The 18,138-nt window shown below is 45.0% G+C and overlaps 1 protein-coding gene across 1 annotated transcript in view; it reads left to right on the top strand.

The window, feature by feature from the left end:
• The window catches only part of PPARGC1A (PPARG coactivator 1 alpha), an 854,414-nt gene that overhangs the window by 309,365 nt on the left and 526,911 nt on the right, over positions 1–18,138 (top strand). Inside the window, exon 2 of the mRNA XM_048509097.1 lies at positions 1,374–1,433. Within this exon, the coding sequence (XP_048365054.1) occupies positions 1,398–1,433 (36 nt within the window). The 5' untranslated portion in view covers positions 1,374–1,397. The remainder of the gene's footprint in view (positions 1–1,373; positions 1,434–18,138) is intronic.

Raw genomic sequence — 18,138 nt, 5'->3', positions numbered from 1 at the left:
TTATTGCATTGTACATGAAATTCCCTCAAGGTTAAAGGTATAGGACAGGGGTGGCCAACCTATGGCACTCCAGATGTTCATGGACTACAATTCCCATCAGCCCCTGCCAGCATGGCCAATTTCAGACCAGGCATGTCCAGGTATTTCAGAATCCATAATGAACATCTAGGTGTCATAGGAGTTTGGGCTGGGAATAACCGTTTTTTCTAAACTAAAACCTCAGTATTCAAGTGTTGGCACTTTGCGATAAATAAGTGGGTTTTGGGTTGCAGTTCGGGCACTTGGTCTCGAAAAGGTTTGCTATCACTGCCTTAGGGCCTGTTCTTTGAACTTTTGACCCTGGTTCAAATTCCTTCAATTGTTCTACATTCTGTGCTTACTTTACCTTTCCGTGATCTCAAACCTAAGGTTGAAATCCGGAAATGACAGCCTGTTTGTAAGTGTCACTGCTTTCAGTGAAGTTCAAAATAACTGAGCATATGAATCTGCCTGATGTTGAGTTCGATCTCGGGTAGCCAATTTCTGGGCTGGAAATACACGCAGATTTCGGGAGTGGAACTTGGGGAGCATCAGGTTTGGGCACCTTGGCAGGTAGAACGCTACAGAATCTACCCTCCAAAGCTGCCCTTTTCTCCAGATGAACTGATCTTGGTGATTTGGAAATCAATTGTAATACTGTAATAATACTACCCAGAAATTGACAACCCTAGTTAGATATCTTAGCTGAGTACTTTCTACTCCACCTAGCAAGGTCTCAGGCAAAGAGAAGTACTTTCTAATCTTGCTAGCCAAGATTATTTTAATTTAAGGACTCGGGAGCAGTGGTGGGATCCAAAAATTTTAGTAACAGGTTCCCATGGTGGTGGGATTCAAACTGTGGCGTAGCGCCAATGGGGCTGGGCGGGGCACAATGGGGGCAGGGCCGGGCATTCCAGGGCCGGGGCATTCCTGGGCGGGGCTGTGGCAAGGACACAGCTGCTGCATGATCCTTAGGCGGAAGCAGATACCGCGGGCAGCAGGCTGCCCGCATGCGCCGGTGCACCTCCTGCTAGACTGCTTCAAGTTCTCTTGGCGCTACTGCTGGGAAGGAGGGTATTAACTTCGAGCCAAAAATCGCGTGGCTTAAAAATCACCAGTGGTAACCCCCTCTCGGCACACACAAATAATTAGTAACCTACTCTCGGGAACCTGTGAGAACCTGCTGGATCCCACCTCTGCTCGGGAGGGATCTCTGCATGGAAACCATGTGCTGGATCCCTAGATTATGTGTCTTCTGAAAAAATGGCTCCGGGACTTACATTCTCTAATGCTTGTCATATCTATGTTTTAGGCACCCCACATTACTGATATACTTCTCTTATTCTGTTTTGCAGCTTGCTTGCAGTGCCGATCTGCCAATGAAGGAATGCAGTATTCTTTTCAACAACGCACAGGTAAGTGCCAATACCTTTCGATTTTGAAGTATTTCTGAATGCAGTTCAATTAAAACTCGAGCTTTAGGTGGTGAAGTGGTGCTTGGTTTAAATAATTAGATTGCATTTATAATTCTAGAACGCATAAGCTGATACTGTCTGTGGACTGTGGAGTGTTTGTACCCAGACTCCAGAGACAGCAAACTCTGGCTCCTTTCGCCCATGCGGAATAATGCACTTTCAATCCACTTTCAATCCAGTTTGCAACTGGATTTTACTGTGCGGAATAACAAAATCCACTTGCAAACAATTGTGAAAATGGATTGAAAGTGCATTATTCTGCATGTGCGGAAGAGGCCCCAGTCTTTAAAACTCATTCTGGTGGATGGCAAACTTCAGCCAACCGTCTTGCTAGGTGCGGTTGCAAGTCTTCAAAATGGGACTTTAAAGAAATGGCAACCTTTCATGTTCTCTAATCTTAAAATTGCTTCCAGGAATATTTATCTATTAATTAATTAATCTTAAGCTTGCTTCCAGGAATATTTATCTAATGAATGAATGAATGAATGAATGAATGAATGAATGAATGAGTTAGTTAGTTAGTTAGTTAGTTAGTTAGTTAGTTAGTTAGTTAGTTAGTTAGTTAGTTAGTTAGTTAGTTTTCTATACCGCCCCATCCTCAAGGGGCTCTGGGTCAGTGGTGGGATTCAAATCATTTAACAACTGGTTTTGGTGATGGGATTCAAATAATTTAACAACTGGTTGTATACAAGCACCATTTTAACAACCGGTTCTGCCGAAGTGGTGCAAACCTGCTGAATCCCACCACTGCTCTGGGTGGTGTACAACACAACATTCTATCACAATAATAAACAATATACTCTGGTTGAACTTGAGATGCAGAGATACATGCTAGGAAAATGACCACACTGCTTATCTCTGGTGTGGACCTTGCAGTCCCTGTTTGCACCAGGGTCTAGTTTGGTGTCACTGACTTAGGGCTAAACTAGGCATTACGTTTCTCGATAATTTTGGTTGGGATCCCTGGAGCCTACATATTTTCCCTGAAACCAAACAGCAGCTGCAGAGGAAGGCATTTTCAAAATTCCCAGGTGCCCAGCTGAGCTTTGAACAGCAGTAGGAAGGAAGGAAATGCTCCTGACTTTGTTCACACAATCTTTTCCTGAGCTGAAATGGCCCCAGCAGAAAATTATGTGTGTCAATCTGGAGCTGTGTGTGCTTGGAATTCTCCGCAGTCCAGCAAAAAACTTCCTTCAGGGGCTGTCTTGGCTTGGAGTAAACATTGTGGAAACGCAGCTCACCGTTCTGAGCTGAACCAGGCTCCTGGAGCCTTTAAAAATATTTCACCCCACAGCAGATCTGTGACTACGGGGAAAGCATGTTAGGTCCAGGGAGCCCAAGCAAACTCACCCCCAAAACTGGAATGTGAGAGTGAGGTATGTCCTAGTGAAGAGGACCAGTGGTGTACCGGGCCTAAAAGGCGTCTGGGGGTCATGACCACTTCCTCGCCTCCCTGCAGGCTGGCTCCTGCTCTCCCTAGGGCCTGGGGAGGGCAGAAGCCGGCCTGCATGGGGGGTGGGGTGCTGTGGTGGCCACCTGGCGGGGCACTACAGTGGGTGCCTGGTGCCCCCCCCACATGACCAAAACGGTGTGCGCTGGTACTGTCTGTGGACTGTGGAGTGTATGTACCCAGACTCCAGAGAGAGAAACCCTGGCCCCTTTCGCACATGCAGAATAATGCACTTTCAATCCACTTTCAATCCAGTTGCAAACTGGATTGTGGTACAAATTAGTGGTACACCACTGAAGAGAGCTCATGTATGACCCTTGTCTGAGGATCGGGGAGCTCAGATGGGAGCAAATGTGTGGATTCTTACTGATCCTTGCAGCTAAAGGCTACTCGGTTCCACACGTGCAACTCTTGTTTTCCTCTTTGTGCATCTACACTTTTGCTACTTGACTCTATTTGTTATATAGGGACGTGTGCAGGGATGCCCATATAACCCCTAATTGTGTGGGACCTCATGCAGTGGTCAGTTTTGGGGGTCATTTCTTCTGATGCAGTGACACAGTTGTGAAAGAAAATTTGTAGAAAACCATTATTAAAAACATATTCGGGAGATAAACTTGTTGAACTTTTCCGGAAGGAAAACAGTGATGGGTTTTGGAATAGCTGGAGACTAGGCCAAGCACAACTGTCTTGATGGTGGTGATATAAGATATTTATAGATTGGTTTGTAAAGTATTTTTATATCTGTTGTTGTTTTTATTTCATTGTTTTTATATTGTTCGTATGCTGTTATTATCTGATTGGGTCCTAAGACGCTTGGGAGAATGGCAGGCATGTCAGTATTCTAAATACATGCCTACCTTAAATTAAATGAATAAGCTATTTAACAGTGATGGCGAACCTTTGGCACTCCCGATGTTATAGTTCTGAAAATTCCCATCAGCCTACCAGCATGGCTAATTGGCTGGCAGGACTGATAGAATTGTAGTCCTGTATATATAAAGGTCCTCCTCCGACTTTTATTACATAACATTAAATTACATTAAATAAATAAATATTGGGCTTTTAAAAGAGCCACTTCACACATGTCATGTTTCAGGTGGTTGTGTTTTGAGCGTATGACCTGAAAATGTGATTGAAGGTAAAGGTGTATATTGGTATATTTACTGGAGAGTTGTGATTGGCTACAGTTTCTGTAGTGAATGACAGATCTGAATTAGTCTCTGTAATGTATGAAATTGTCCTAACATCAGTGATACTTAAAATGTCTTACTTCCAGACTTGGTGCGAAAACCTGGCTTGCAGAACAAGATATGAAATGTTCTCGGGTTTGCAAATTACCTGGTTTGTCTTGTACTAACCTTACAGACTATTTTATAGGCTTGCCACTGCGCACGTGCATGCATGAATGAGTGTCTACTCAAGAGGTTATTTTTTTGATCCTTAACTGTTCAGCTCTGTGCTGGGTAGCTGGGGAGGGGAGGGCAGGTGCGTGAAGGTGCCCCCTCAAAGTACTTTCAGATGGTTCCGTCAAATTGCTACTTGTGCAAAGTATTCCTGTCAAAAGTACTGCATGAGGTCTTGCTCAGCGTTTATTCTGAAGCATTCGTAACTATTTCGAAGCATTTGAGCAATGAAGAGCTTCTCTAGGAGATTTACCTGGCGGCTTATGCCACCCTTGGGATATGCAGCTGAGCTGAATTCATGGCCCCGCAGTTTGCGTGCTGTCAGCGTACTGCTGCCGAACGGGACAGGAGGCCCTCCTGGAAAAACTATGGTTGCCTGAAGTAAATGATGTATGAAATGTGAAATCCCTTCTCACCCGAGGCACAGAGAGAAAGAGAGAGAGACACTGTGCCTTCTGGCCTTCCTTCCTGCAAAGTGATGTTAGCCGGGATTTTAAGTGGAAGACTCAGTTTTAAAGAACATGCCAGAACATAAGGGTGGGGGGAGAGCAATGTTACCTTCTGCTGACTGTAGGTTGCCATAAAGATTGGCTGGCAAGCCCACTGAGCCGTCTTCTGTCTGACTGGACCTCCCCCCCCCAAAAAAACAAAACAGAGCTAGCCGCTTCCATATATGACCTCCTTTTCTTGGATCATACATTTATCTTGTGCTGTTAGAGATAATGTCAGTGGAAGTAAAAAACCTGACAAGGGAACAGAGTACCGTGCGCAAAACAACAGCGTAACCACTGTATTGTCGAGAAGGCTTTCACGGCTGAGGAATCGCTTGGGTGCTGTGTGGTTTCCGGGCTGTATGGCCGTGTTCTAGCTTAACGTCTCTCCCTGACGTTTAAGCCTGCATCTGTGGCTGGCATCTTCAGAGGGTCAGATGATCCTCTGAAGGTGCCAGCCACAGATGCAGGTGAAACGTCAGAATGCTGCTAGAACACGGCCATACAGCCCGGAAACCACACAGCACCCAAATAGCAACCACCTCCCAAAAAAGCAAAGTAGAACTATTTTGTTTTGAAAGGGGGGGGGGGCGGGAGGGGATCTCCGCCGGCTTGCAACGTCTTCTTGCATATTGTCTGCCGGGCACGATATTAATGAATTAGAACCAGGAACAATGAAGGGAACAGTTGGAGATCTGATCGAACAGCCTAAAACCAAAGCTGTCCGCTGAGACCCGTGTAACAGAGTTTAATGCTTCCCGGCTATTTTTAAACAACCTCATTCAGTTTGGCTGAGAGACGCTTTCCTTGTGAGCTGATTGACTCCCAGGGAGTCCTGATCATTATGGCTGACGTGCCTCCGACTCTCCGTAGAGCTGTCAGGCCCTTCGGTTCCCACCCATTTTGGAAAACCTTGTGCCGTGTTTCCGAGTGGCATGTGCTCAAAATCCCTGGAGATCCCTGACCACAATGTGTAGTTTGGATCTGAGGAACCAGAGGAAAGGAATTAGGCCACCTGGTTTTCAGAACCATGCTGCTCAGGAGATTTTAAAGTTTCACTTCCCAAGAATACCCTTATATCTTGTTTTTTCTTAGATTTTCTCGAGAGAGCTTTGCTGTGGCAGGTGGATGTTGTTGTAGCATTTGGATGAGTTGGATAAAGTTGAGAGTTGTTAGTCTGGGAAGATGGATAGCCTCTTCTCTTGGTATCTTGGCAACTTGACCCTCTCTGTATCGAAGCCCTTTCTGCATAGGCCAATTCGCTCAGGATAATACCAGTAAAACACCCATTTCGGGGGGGGGGGAATTCACATATCTCCCATCCCTAACAGGAGACTGCCCCGCATTCCCCCCCACCAAAATGGGTTATTTGAGAATTGCGTTATTCAACAATAACAACAACAAGCCTTTATTGGCATACAAAACAGGACAAATTTTCAAAGTAAAACAAGATTAAAAAACACAGTTAAAATTACTAATTTCCAGTATAAAATTTGCAACAGTCTCGCAAAAAGAGCACATCAGAGCTGTTCAGGAGGTTGGGTATCTTGTAACACTCTTGCCGCTGAGAACATTGCAAGAAAATAGAATTCATATATTTCATGCGTATCTTATCATATTCTTTCATTTTAATGAGTTTGGCAGGCACTTGCGAGCAAATGGCTGCCCTGGGAAGCACTTTACCTGGCCGCGCTTCCTGGTTTTTAAAGTCCCCAACTCCTCGTGGCTGTGTAGCCACATAGGGTTGTAGGGACGTCTCGCGGCAGCACAAGACATCAGCATGGCTGTGGGAGCCATCCCTGTCCTCCCTTGTGGCTACACAGCCTGGGAGGTGAGTGGGGTTTTTTTAAAGCTGCACCTCCATGCGACGGCACAACAGCAGCCTGCATTGCCTCCACGGGCTCTGGTCGCTGCCTGCATGGAGGCATGCGAACGGGGCAAGAGGGACAGCCGGTTCCTTTATCCCACCTGCAACCTGCTGTCCCCGTGCCGTGCAGAAAGGGCCCAAGAGAAGGTGCTATCTCCAATGTGACGAATGGCCCATCTTGAAGAATGCAAAATTCACATTCTTGCTTCCATTTTTTGGCTTTCTTTTGGTTATAACATTCTGGTACTATGAAAATGCTTTCACAGGTGTAATTGTACACTATGTGTTGTGGCCACTCATCCCTTTTACTTATCCAAAAGTCCGTCTATCTTCCACAGCCAAGATAGCCCAAAGGCCTGTTCAGTTATTGAATTTGTATTGTTTTTTTGTAACCTATGGGGAGGCGTATAGTGAACGGATACCCTGTGAAAAAAATCACAGCTGTATAGGATTTATTTTACATTTGCCTTCTGCTGATTACTAAGTTTGCCCCTTCAGGGAGAGGAGCATCTTTGAATCTAGTTCTTCTCTAGGAGGGCTTCGTAAGGGTTTCGTGGGACGCTGCTCTAGGATCTGACTGTTGTTTTAAACCATATTTATGTTTTTAGATGATGTTTTATTTGTACACCGCCCTGAGCCCTTCGGGGATAGGGTGGTATATTAAATTCAATCAATCAATCAATCAATCAATCAATCAATCAATCAATCAATCAATCAATCAATCAATCAATCAATCAATAGTTTGGTTAGACTGCATCTGGAAACCTGCATTCATTCCTCTGTGGTTGGTTGGCTGGTTATATGTTCAGAATGGACCCCAGAAAACAATGAGGATATCCTGACAATTTTTACCAGCAGAGGAATTGGTTAGAAATGGAAAAAGGAGCAACCATTGTGGGTTTTTTTTTGGGGGGGGGGACGCTTAACATTTTTGGAGCAGATGAGGTGATGCCATTGAAAGGTTGTGAGATGAAAGCTTGAGACGAACATCTGCCCGTGTGTATTTAGGAATTAATTGTTGAACTTTATGTTTAGATCCTGTCATTTAGTTGGGTTTAGGGAACCGGGATTTATTTGTTCCATACTTTGACATTTACTCCTTTACCCCTTTGGTTCTCTGCAGATGTATTTACTACATAACTTCAAAATTCATTCTCTGGATTCAAACAGTGGGAGGTTCCCAGCTAAGTTAAGGAGCAGCAGTGGCGTAGGAGGTTAAGAGCTTGTGTATCTAATCTGGAGGAACTGGGTTTGATTCCCAGCTCTGCCGTCTGAGCTGTGGAGGCTTATCTGAGCAATTCAGATTAGCCTGTACACTCCCACATACGCCAGCTGGGTGACCTTGGGCTAGTCACAGCTTTTCGGAGCTCTCTCAGCCCCACCTACCTCACAGGGTGTTTGTTGTGAGGGGGGGAAGGGCAAGGAGATTGTAAGTCCCTTTGAGTTTCCTGCAGGAGAGAAAGGGGGGATATAAATCCAAACTCCTCCTCCTCCTAAATTGAACAGTGTGGCCACAGTAAGGTCTCCTTGCTCAACCTGCACCTTGAGAGGAGCAGCATCAATGATTCAAGTCCTCAGCTGGATTTTCCTTTAAACATTTCGGTAGGAGTTCTTGCCTTGGCCAGGAGCATCCGGACTAGCTCGACATCGTCAAATCTCACAAGCTAAGCACAGTTGGTCCTGGTTAGTACTTGGATGGGAGACCACCAGTAATCTTCAGGTCTTCTGGTACCACTGGAGTTAGGATACAGCAGGAGTCCTCAGCATGATGTCCATTGGTGCTATTGCACCTACCAACACCTTTCTTAGTGCCCATCTAGTTTTTAAAAATGGGTGGTGCTAGTGGGGCTTTTGCCCAGCAAGTCTTCCCATTGACCATTGGATATTTGATTGGCTGTGCATATTCTGTTCCTCAAGCAAACTGAAATCAGGTGCCTTGCACTTGGCCAGAGCAGAGTGTAAGAACCACAGACAAATAAGTAACAGTTAAAAATGGTTTAACAATGCTTAAAGTTTAGGACTCCGACTCCTCCCGTGAAGTCGACCTAAATAAAGAATACTTGCGATGCTGGAAATGATTGGAGATGGTCTGAAGAACTTGCAGACACCAACTTTTCCTTAACTGCGTCTAAGGAAGTTCGTGCTGCTCGTACTGCTTCTGAGATCTCCCGATGTCCTCTACTGGGACTCTGTTTCCTTGAAATTTTGTTGAAACTTGATTGCTCAAATACCATGGATCTGTAACAGCTTAAACCTCTGAGATATTGCTGTCTCCAGCTTTCCCCAGACACCTGAACTAAACAGACTGTAAAACAGGAACTGCTCTTGCATGGACGTAGGTAAGGGAGGGGGGGGGGTTTCCTCGGGTTTGAACTCACGCATTCATGTCCGAAGCTCCGCCCCTCTGTTTGTGGATTAGAATGCACCTGCTCTTAACCACTACGCCACATTGAAAGTGATGCTGTTTCAGGGTGGGAGATAATCCACCCCCAAACAGCATCACTTTCAATGTTGTTTAACTAGGGACCCCAGATTCTCCCTTTAAGATGGATTTAAAAGGAGAATTTGGGCTCTCTCGTTTAAACACCATTGAAAATGATGCTGTTTGGGGGTGGATTCCAGCATCACAGCAGCTGCCTGGGGGGGGGGCACAAAACTCAGAGGGGAGGGGCAGGGCAGGGCAGGGCAGGGGAGTCTGCTATCCCGGCCTTGGAGAGCTGCTTTTATAAGCGCTAGGCCAGAGGCGGGGCTTGGGGAGGTGTGGCCATGCCCTAGGGGAGGGTGGGGGTGTGACCCCCCAACCCCCCCATAAAAATCTATACCTACGTCCCTGTGCTCTTGCCTATAGAGGGCTTCTTAAAGGGACAGGGTCTAATTAAGGTTCCCTCCCATAGAATATGTACAAAAGGCAACTAAACCCATTCTAACTAAGGGTACAACTGAGGCTTAAATAAGGAAAATAGCGAGGGTGTCTCTAGGGGCATGACAGTGTAGATTTTTTAAAAATATTGCTTTGGCGGCAGTTGCCAGCACAGCACAAGGATCTTCGCTGCGTGACTAAGAAATCTGTGTGGGGGTAAGATAGCAGGGGGACACAGGAGAGTTTGTCACAGGGCCTGACCTTACCCTTGAAACAGGATGGGATACTCCTGGTCTAATTTTGCAGAAGGATTGCTAGAAGACGGCAGAACAAGTGTTGAGACTATCCTTCGGGGATTGGGCGGGATATAAGTCCAACAAATAAATAAAAAAATAAAAATGAAGTCAGTGAGGACAATTTTCTTGGTAAAGTGACAGAATGCATATAGCAGGAAGGAGAGAATGTCTACTGTTATGTTCCCTAGCCGTGCACATTTATCTGCCATTTCGCCCCACACTCACAAAAGAACCTTTTAACTGAAAGGTCCAGATGGCATTCTTTACTAGTTTAGTCGTGTCCAGCTCTTGGATACTCTGTAAACTAGTCCTCTCCATGCCTTCCTGTTTGCCACAACTTCTTTCAGTTGGTTGATGTTCAAGCCCATGTCCAGTGGTGGGATCCAAAAATTTTAGTAACAGGTTCCCGTGGTGGTGGGATTCAAACTGTGGCGTAGCACCAATGGGGTTGGGCGGGGCATGACAGGGGCATGGCCGGGCATTCCGGGGGCAGGGCATTCCTGGGCGGGGCTGTGGCAAGGAAGGTCCTTGGGCGGGAAACAAATGCACGCAGGTGCAGGCTGCCACGCACGCCGGTGCACCTCTTGCTAGACTGCTTCAAGTTCTGTGCGCTACTGCTGAGAGGAGGGGCGTAACTAAGGCAAAAATCATGTGGCAAAATCACCAATTAGTAACCCCCTCCCGGCACACTCTTGGGAACCTGTGAGAACCTGCTGGATCCCACCTCTGCCCATGTCCCTCTTAATGGTTTCTAGCCAACGAGTCATTGGCCTACCCCGTTTCCATTTACCAGATGGCACAAGATCCGTCTATTCCAGGAGCTCTCTGCCTGGACACGTTTATAGCACCACCTTTCAAATGCATCTGCACCATCCCCTCTTGTCAGGTCTTTGTCAGTCATGTGATCCTCAATTTGAACTGAAACCAAGCTACGGTTGCCAGATCCAGGTTGAGAAACCTCTGGAGATCTGGGAAGGCAACCTGGGCAGGACAGTGGTCTCAGTGGCCACCCTCCAACCCCCCCCCCCCTTCTCCTGCAGAATTGATCTCAGTAGCTTTGAGATGAGCTGTAATTCTGGGGGAGGCTGGCATTCTTAAACCAAAACTTAGAGGCATGTAAATGCATTTTATCTTTTCTTACCTCGTCTCTCCCTGTGCTGCCTTTCCCCAATATTGATTTTAGACTGTAAGCTGGAAGGTGAACTCTGTAATGCTGCATTTATATTGATGGCATTGTATACAGAAATTAATAAATAATCGGAGTCATACCTGGAAGTGCACTGGCTATAGAATTAGATGTAAACGTCCGTGGTGAAGACCTATAATGACGACACTTCGATTATCGCAGTATATCTTGTACGGAAGGACTCGGTTTCATGCTACCTTGTTAAATGGTGCTAAAATATTACCCTCCCAAGAATCCAAAGTAACACACTGTGGCCAGTCACTCTTGTGTGTGTAAATAACTGGTACCTCATTTTTGTTACTCTGCACACAGGTGAGCAGGTTTGTTTTTTTTCCCTAATTGATGCTCAGGCTGGTTCCTTCTAATTTCCATCCTCTTCTGTTAACGGGAGCTATTATAATGCAGAAGTGCTGGTATCCGAAATGCGGTTGGCTAACCCTGGCGCGGTTCTCCATGCTTGCTTCTTCCACGCGGTTTGATTAGTTATTCAGCACCAACGTTGAATTTTTGTTGTCTGGTTCCTGCCAGCCACGGAAACTTGACAACTAATTTTGGATAAGCACGATCAAAATTCATAAGCTGCGCTTTGTGTGGGAGCCCCAAATTGGAAATGGCTGTTATTTCAAACACAATCTCTTATCTTGTGTGGCACGGTGGCATTTAGTGAAAACATACAAACAAATCTAGCCTTGGATTGCCCTGGAGACAGAGGTTTGGATGCGATTTCAATAAAACCATTCTGCATAACTTTGGGATATACCAAGGCATTTCGGCTGCACCTGATATCATTAACTTTGGCAGTCTCTGCCTTGGCACCCTCCTTTTCATCTGCACGAAGTGCCATCTCACCGAGAGGCTCAAATATGAGAAAATGCATGTTTGTCCTCCCTTTGCATATGCTCACACTGACACTGTAAATTACCAGAACTGAAAGAAATCGAAAACCTCATTTGCATCCCACCCTGATGATGGATGACGTGTTCCACACAGCAGAAAGGAACCTAGCGCTGGAAATAAACACAATCAGTTGAGGTTTGGGTTACAAAAATGTGTAGAAGAAGAAGAAGAAGAAGAGTTTGGATTTTTATCCCCCCCTTTCTCTCCTGCAGGAGACTCAAAGGGGCTGACAATCTCCTTGCCCTTCCCCCCTCCCAACAAACACCCTGGGAGGTAGGTGGGGCTGAGAGAGCTCCGAGAAGCTGTGACTAGCCCAAGGTCACCCAGCTGGCGTGTGTGGGAGTGTACAGGCTAATCGGAATTCCCCAGATAAGCCTCCACAGCTCAAGCGGCAGAGCTGGGAATCAAACCCGGTTCCTCCAGATTAGATACACGAGCTCTTAACCTTCTACGCCACTGCTGCTCCCAGAAGAACATTGTAGCCTTCTTTTAGGATCAGAAAGGGGTTGAGAGGAGGAGGAGGAGGAGGAGAAGAGTTGGATTTATATCCCCCCCTTTCTCTCCTGTAGGAGACTCAAAGGGGCTTACAATCTCCTTTCCCTTCTCCCCTCACAACAAACACCCTGTGAGGTAGGTGGGGCTGAGAGAGCTCAGAAGAACTGTGACTAGCCCAAGGTCACCAACTGTGTTGGAGTGCACAGGCTAATCTGAATTCCCCAGATAAGCCTCCACAGTTCAAGTGGCAGAGCTGGGAATCAAACCCGGTTCCTCCAGATTAAAGTACACCTGCTCTTAACCACTACGCCTCTGCTGCTCATTCCGCACATGCAGAATAATGCACTTTCAGTGCACTTTGCAGCTGTGCAGAATAGCAAAATCCACTTGCAAACAATTGTGTGTGTGCGGAAGGGGCACCAGTCTTTAAAACTCATCCTGGTGGATGCCAAACTTCAGCCAACCATCTTGCTAGGTGGGGTTGCAAGTCTCCAAAATGGGACTTCAAAGAAATGGCCCCCTTTCATATCCTGTTGCCAGTTCCAAATATCTCTTTATGTCTCTCAGTATTTTTAAAATTGTGAGCATCAGGAATGTGTGTCGTGAAAATGGTGATTGCTATGCACCAAAACTTTTACTTATTATTGTTATTTATTCAATTTAATAGACCACCCTACCCCCGAAGGGCTCAGGGCGGTTCACAAAACAATCAAACATTTAAATACATCAAATAGTTTCAATTAAAACAATAAATAAACCCTGTTCTCCAGATTGGAGTCCACCTTCTTAACCACTACACCATGCTGAGGAAGAAGAATGATGTCACGGGGCAAGGTTGTTGTCTGCCCCACTGGACAAACCCAGAAGTGACATTCAGCAGTTCTAAGAATTGCCAGAAGGTTTTACCACTGACTTTCTGTTGATTTCCAGCTGCCTTACATCATTTCCAGGCTTTCTCCAGAACTGTGATAGAGGTGTATATGATGTGAGGTGTTTTTTTAAATACCTGCCACTTCTTCATGGGGCAGCAGGTGACAAGGTGATGGGCGTGGAAGGCCTGGCAGATCTGCGCTGTGGTCTTCGCCATGGAGATTGGGAAAAGTTCCTACGGTGTCATCTGGTAGTGATGTCACGTCTTCCCCAAACTCCACCCTTCCTAGGCACCGTCCTCAACATCTCCCGGCATTAGCCTATTTTGAGTGCCAACCCAATTTTGAGGGCATATGCCACAACTGTTATTTCTAAACAAACTGGAAATCCTATTCTTCAAAGAACGGCTCCTCCCATTCCATAAGTTTAAAAGCCTGCTCTACCCTCTACCTTCTATAATTTTTTTGAGGTGGAACAAATCAAGACTTTCGGTGGTCTCACGCGCCCACTGGCTTCACCTTGAATTTATTCATAAAACTCTTGTGTTGCTATTTTGTCCTTCTTTTTGGGATAGCATTATTGCCGTTTGATGACTGAGTCTCAATATTTTAATGGTAATATTTTCTATGGCCCTTAAAGTGTCAATATATTGATTAAACAAATCCCAGGGGTCTGCAACCTGCGGCTCTCCAGATGTTCATGGACTACAATTCCCATCAGCCCCTGCCAGCATGGCCAATTGGCCAATTGACAATATTCATGGACTGCAATTCCCATCAGCCTCTGCCAATTGGCCATGCTGGCAGGGGCTGATGGGATTTGTAGTCCACGGACATCTGGAGAGCCGCAGGTTGCAGACCCCATCTCTTCCAGTGAGGTTAATTTTATAACTACATAGCTATGGCAAAACCTTCCCTCACCTACTGCAGCCAATCTCATTAATCGTGATCCAGCTAATTAAGCCTGATGCCAGAATTAGCTACTACTGGTACATGGGTAAAGGGAGAGTTAAGGGAGCTGAAAAATATGATGCCTTCAACCTTTAAATTAAGCTCTTTAAACCTAAAATTAAGCCCTTTAAACTGGTTTAAACCTAACCTATAGCTTTTGGGTTAAAATCTTCGTTTAGATCTCAGCTCCTGTGGCAGAACTGAGAGGGCGAACGTTGCTACAGAATTCCTGCACTCCAGTCCTAATTTGGAGCCCGTTCTTCCGAGCTGTCCCATTCAGTGACATTTAAAACTTAGTATCAAACCTTCAGTTTTTACTTGTTTGAGATTGGATCCCAAACCCTGCTTCCTTTTGTACCACAGCACAGTATGTTGCGGTTCTCCAGGGCAAAGCATGCTCTCCAGCACTAGAATTTTTTCTTGCATGTAGGACCAGAAACTATATATTTTTTCTTTTTAAATTTTTTTAAAATTATTTTATCATTTAGGAATACATATTAATTTGCAGACAATCTGACATAAAGTGGTTCCAGTAATAACAGAATATGATCTGCCACATAAATTATAAACAATGTACGTAACATTTGTAAGTGATAGTTACATAAGATAAAGTGGTTTAAAATTCTAGTACATAAATACAGTGCGAAATACACCCCCCCACACACACACCCCTACATAGATACAAAATAATAATAAGTAGGTTAATAATAATCTTAAGCTATGCAGATAACAATAGGATTCTATTTTGAGGGTCAGAATCGTATAGGTAATGTAATAAAGGATCCCATACTTTATAGAAAGGATCAAGGCATTTTTTGTGTATTAAAGTTGTCAGTTTGTCCGCTGTTCTGTAATCTTGAACCTTTAACAACCATTCATCATATGATGGCAATTCTTGTGTCTTCCAATATCTGGCTATCACTTAATGAACTAGAAAGGAAAGCACTGATCACCAAGGGGCTGCCTCCACAATAGATGAAGAAGCAGTCAAGGCTTACAATCCAAGCCGCTAAGAACATAAGAGCACAAGAACTAGCCTGCTGGATCAGACCAGAGTCCATCTAGTCCAGCACTCTGCTACTCACAGTGGCCCACCAGGTGCCTTTGGGAGCTCACATGCAGGAGGTGAAAGCAAAGACCTTCTGCTGCTGCTGCTGCTGCTGCTCCCGAGCACCTGGTCTGCTAAGGCATTTGCAATCTGAGATCAAGGAGGATCAAGATTGGTAGCCATAGATCGACCTCTCCTCCATAAATCTGTCCAAGCCCTTTTTAAAGCTATCCAGGTTAGTGGCCATCACCACCTCCTGTGGCAGCATATTCCAAACACCAATCACACGTTGCGTGAAGAAGTGTTTCCTTTTATTAGTCCTAATTCTTCCCCCCAGCATTTTCAATGAATGCCCCCTGGATCTAGTATTGTGCGATTTCACTCTCAGTGAAAATAATACAGGCATTACTAGACCTAGATTTTTGGCAGCCCCAATTGGTCTAGTTTGGCCTGAGCTCACGAGAGCGTGGAAGATAAGCAGGGTCAGTCCTTGGCTTGGAGACCACTGAGGAAGGTTGGTGTTGTTACCTGAAGGAATGCCCCGTGGATGGGGTTGCCAGGTAACATCTGTCTCTGGATGGCAGCTTCTTCTAAAAAAGAAAAAGGTTTAATTTCCATTCAAATATTGTTAAATATCAAGTCGCCCTCTTCTCAGACAGTTGATCAATCTTGTCACCTCTTTCCAGATGGTTTGCCTTGGGATTATCTTGCTTGCAAGTAAAACGTGATGGCAAAGTTTCGTCCATTCAATGGGTACTTCCAAGCTGCCTGCTAGAGGCGACCTTTTTTCACCATCGAGAAGGATGTTTTTTTTATCGATGAGAGCTACTCATTAGGTGATTAATAGCTTCAAAATCTGATATGCTTCTTCAGCCGGTTCTTTTCAATCTGGCACTTCTGTTGTCTTCAAGCCAGCTGATTTTTTTTTTCAACTAACAATCCCCGTCTTTCAGATTTTCTAATTTTAAAAGCAGGGGCGATTTGTTTACTGTGTTCTGTCCCATTGCTTCGCTCAGTGTGATTCGCCTTTTTAGGTATCAGATTCATTGTCATGATGTACTAACAACAGTAAACAGTCCTTTTCTCCTACATGGTAAGCGGACTATTTCATCAACTTTGGTGCATGCTGTGATCTATTCCATCCCCTTCGAAGTCTGAAATGCTTCCTCACATTTTATTAACAAATTAGCACATTATCTGCTTGCCTCCAATTGTAGTCTACTGTAAAAGTTGGCAAACTTTCAGCAGTCTTCAGTACGCTTTAAAGTAAATTTCAGAACAGGTATGTATTGAAAATGGGTTTGTAACTGTTTGACGGAAGAGAATCTGTCTTTGGGGCTGTCCTGACTCAGAAGTTACATGGGAAACTGTATGTCTGAATCTTTCTCCCTTTTCAGCACCATGGGAAAGCAAGGTAGGTTAGAGCACATTTCCTCTGATAGATTGTGTTTGTGTGTGTATTAAGAGCTGTCCATACGCTTCCAATGTATGGTGACCCTATGAATAAATGTACTCCACAATGTCCTATCATTAACAGCCTTGCTCCGGTCTTGCAAACTGAGAGCCATGGCTTTCTTGATTGAGTCAGTCCATCTCATGTTGGGCCTTTCTCTTTTCCTGCTGCTTTTGACTTTTCCTAGCATTATTGTCTTTTCCATTGACTCTGTTCTGATGTGATGATATCCTCATTTTGGCTTCTAGGCAGAGTTCAGGCTTGGTGTGATCTAGAACCACATTTTTAAAGGAATCAGGTTTCTTTGGTTGTCAGTTTTCTTGAGTGTCCAACTTTCACACCCATACATAGTAATGAGGAATACTATAGCATGAATTAATTTGATCTTAGTTGCCAGAAACACATACCGTATATACTCACGTATAAGCCAAGTTTTTCAGCCCTGTTTTAAGGCTGAAAAATGCCCCCTCAGTTTATACGCAAGTCACCGGCTCTTCAGGCCTCTGCCAAGGCTGGGGGTGTGGCCGGGACGACCTCTTTGCGGCTGCACAAGCCGCTCGTTGCTACCCTCCTCCGAGTGTGGAGGGGAACCCTGGCTGGCTGGGCTTCCTCAAACCCCGGGAGGCAGAGGGAGCTCCTTATTTGGGCAGTGACTCCCCCTGATGTCATGGCCCAAATAAGGAGCTCCCTCCACCTCCCCGTTGCCTGGGCTTCCTCAAACCCAGCCAGGAGGTGGAGGGAGCTCCTTATTGGGACAATGACATCAGGGGGAGTCACTGCCCAAATAAGGAGCTCCCTCTGCCTCCCGGCTTCCCACCTTCGGCTTATACGCAAGTCAATACGGTTTCCCAGGTTTTGGTAGTAAAATTAGGTGTCTCGGCTTATACACGAGTCGGCTTATACACGAGTATATACGGTAATTACACTTAAGAATCTTTTCTATCTCCTTCATTGCTGCTTTCCCTTGTCTCAATATACTTCTTATTTATTGGTTGCAGTCTCCCTTTTGGTTGCAGATGGAGCCAAGATGTGGAAAATCTTGAATAATTTCAGTTTCTTGATTGTCGACCTTAAAGTTGAATAGTTCCCAATAGTCATTACTTTTGTCTTCTTGATGTTCACCTGTAATTCTGTTTTGGCACATTCTGCTTTAACCTTCAACAGTAGTCATTTTAAGTCTTCATTATTTTTGGCCAGTAATGTGGTATTATGTACGTGTCTCAAACTGTTAATATGCCTTCCAACAAGTTTCATCTAAGTCTAATATTGCTTTCTTTATGATATTTTCTGCATGTAAATTGAAGAGATAGGGAGAGAAAATACATCTTTGGCACCTTTGCTGATTGGAAACCATTCAGTCTCTTAAGAACATGAGA

The sequence above is a fragment of the Sphaerodactylus townsendi genome, linkage group LG10, assembly GCF_021028975.2.
Source record: "Sphaerodactylus townsendi isolate TG3544 linkage group LG10, MPM_Stown_v2.3, whole genome shotgun sequence".
Classification (NCBI taxonomy): domain Eukaryota; kingdom Metazoa; phylum Chordata; class Lepidosauria; order Squamata; family Sphaerodactylidae; genus Sphaerodactylus; species Sphaerodactylus townsendi.
This window is presented reverse-complemented; position numbering and strand designations above follow the sequence as displayed.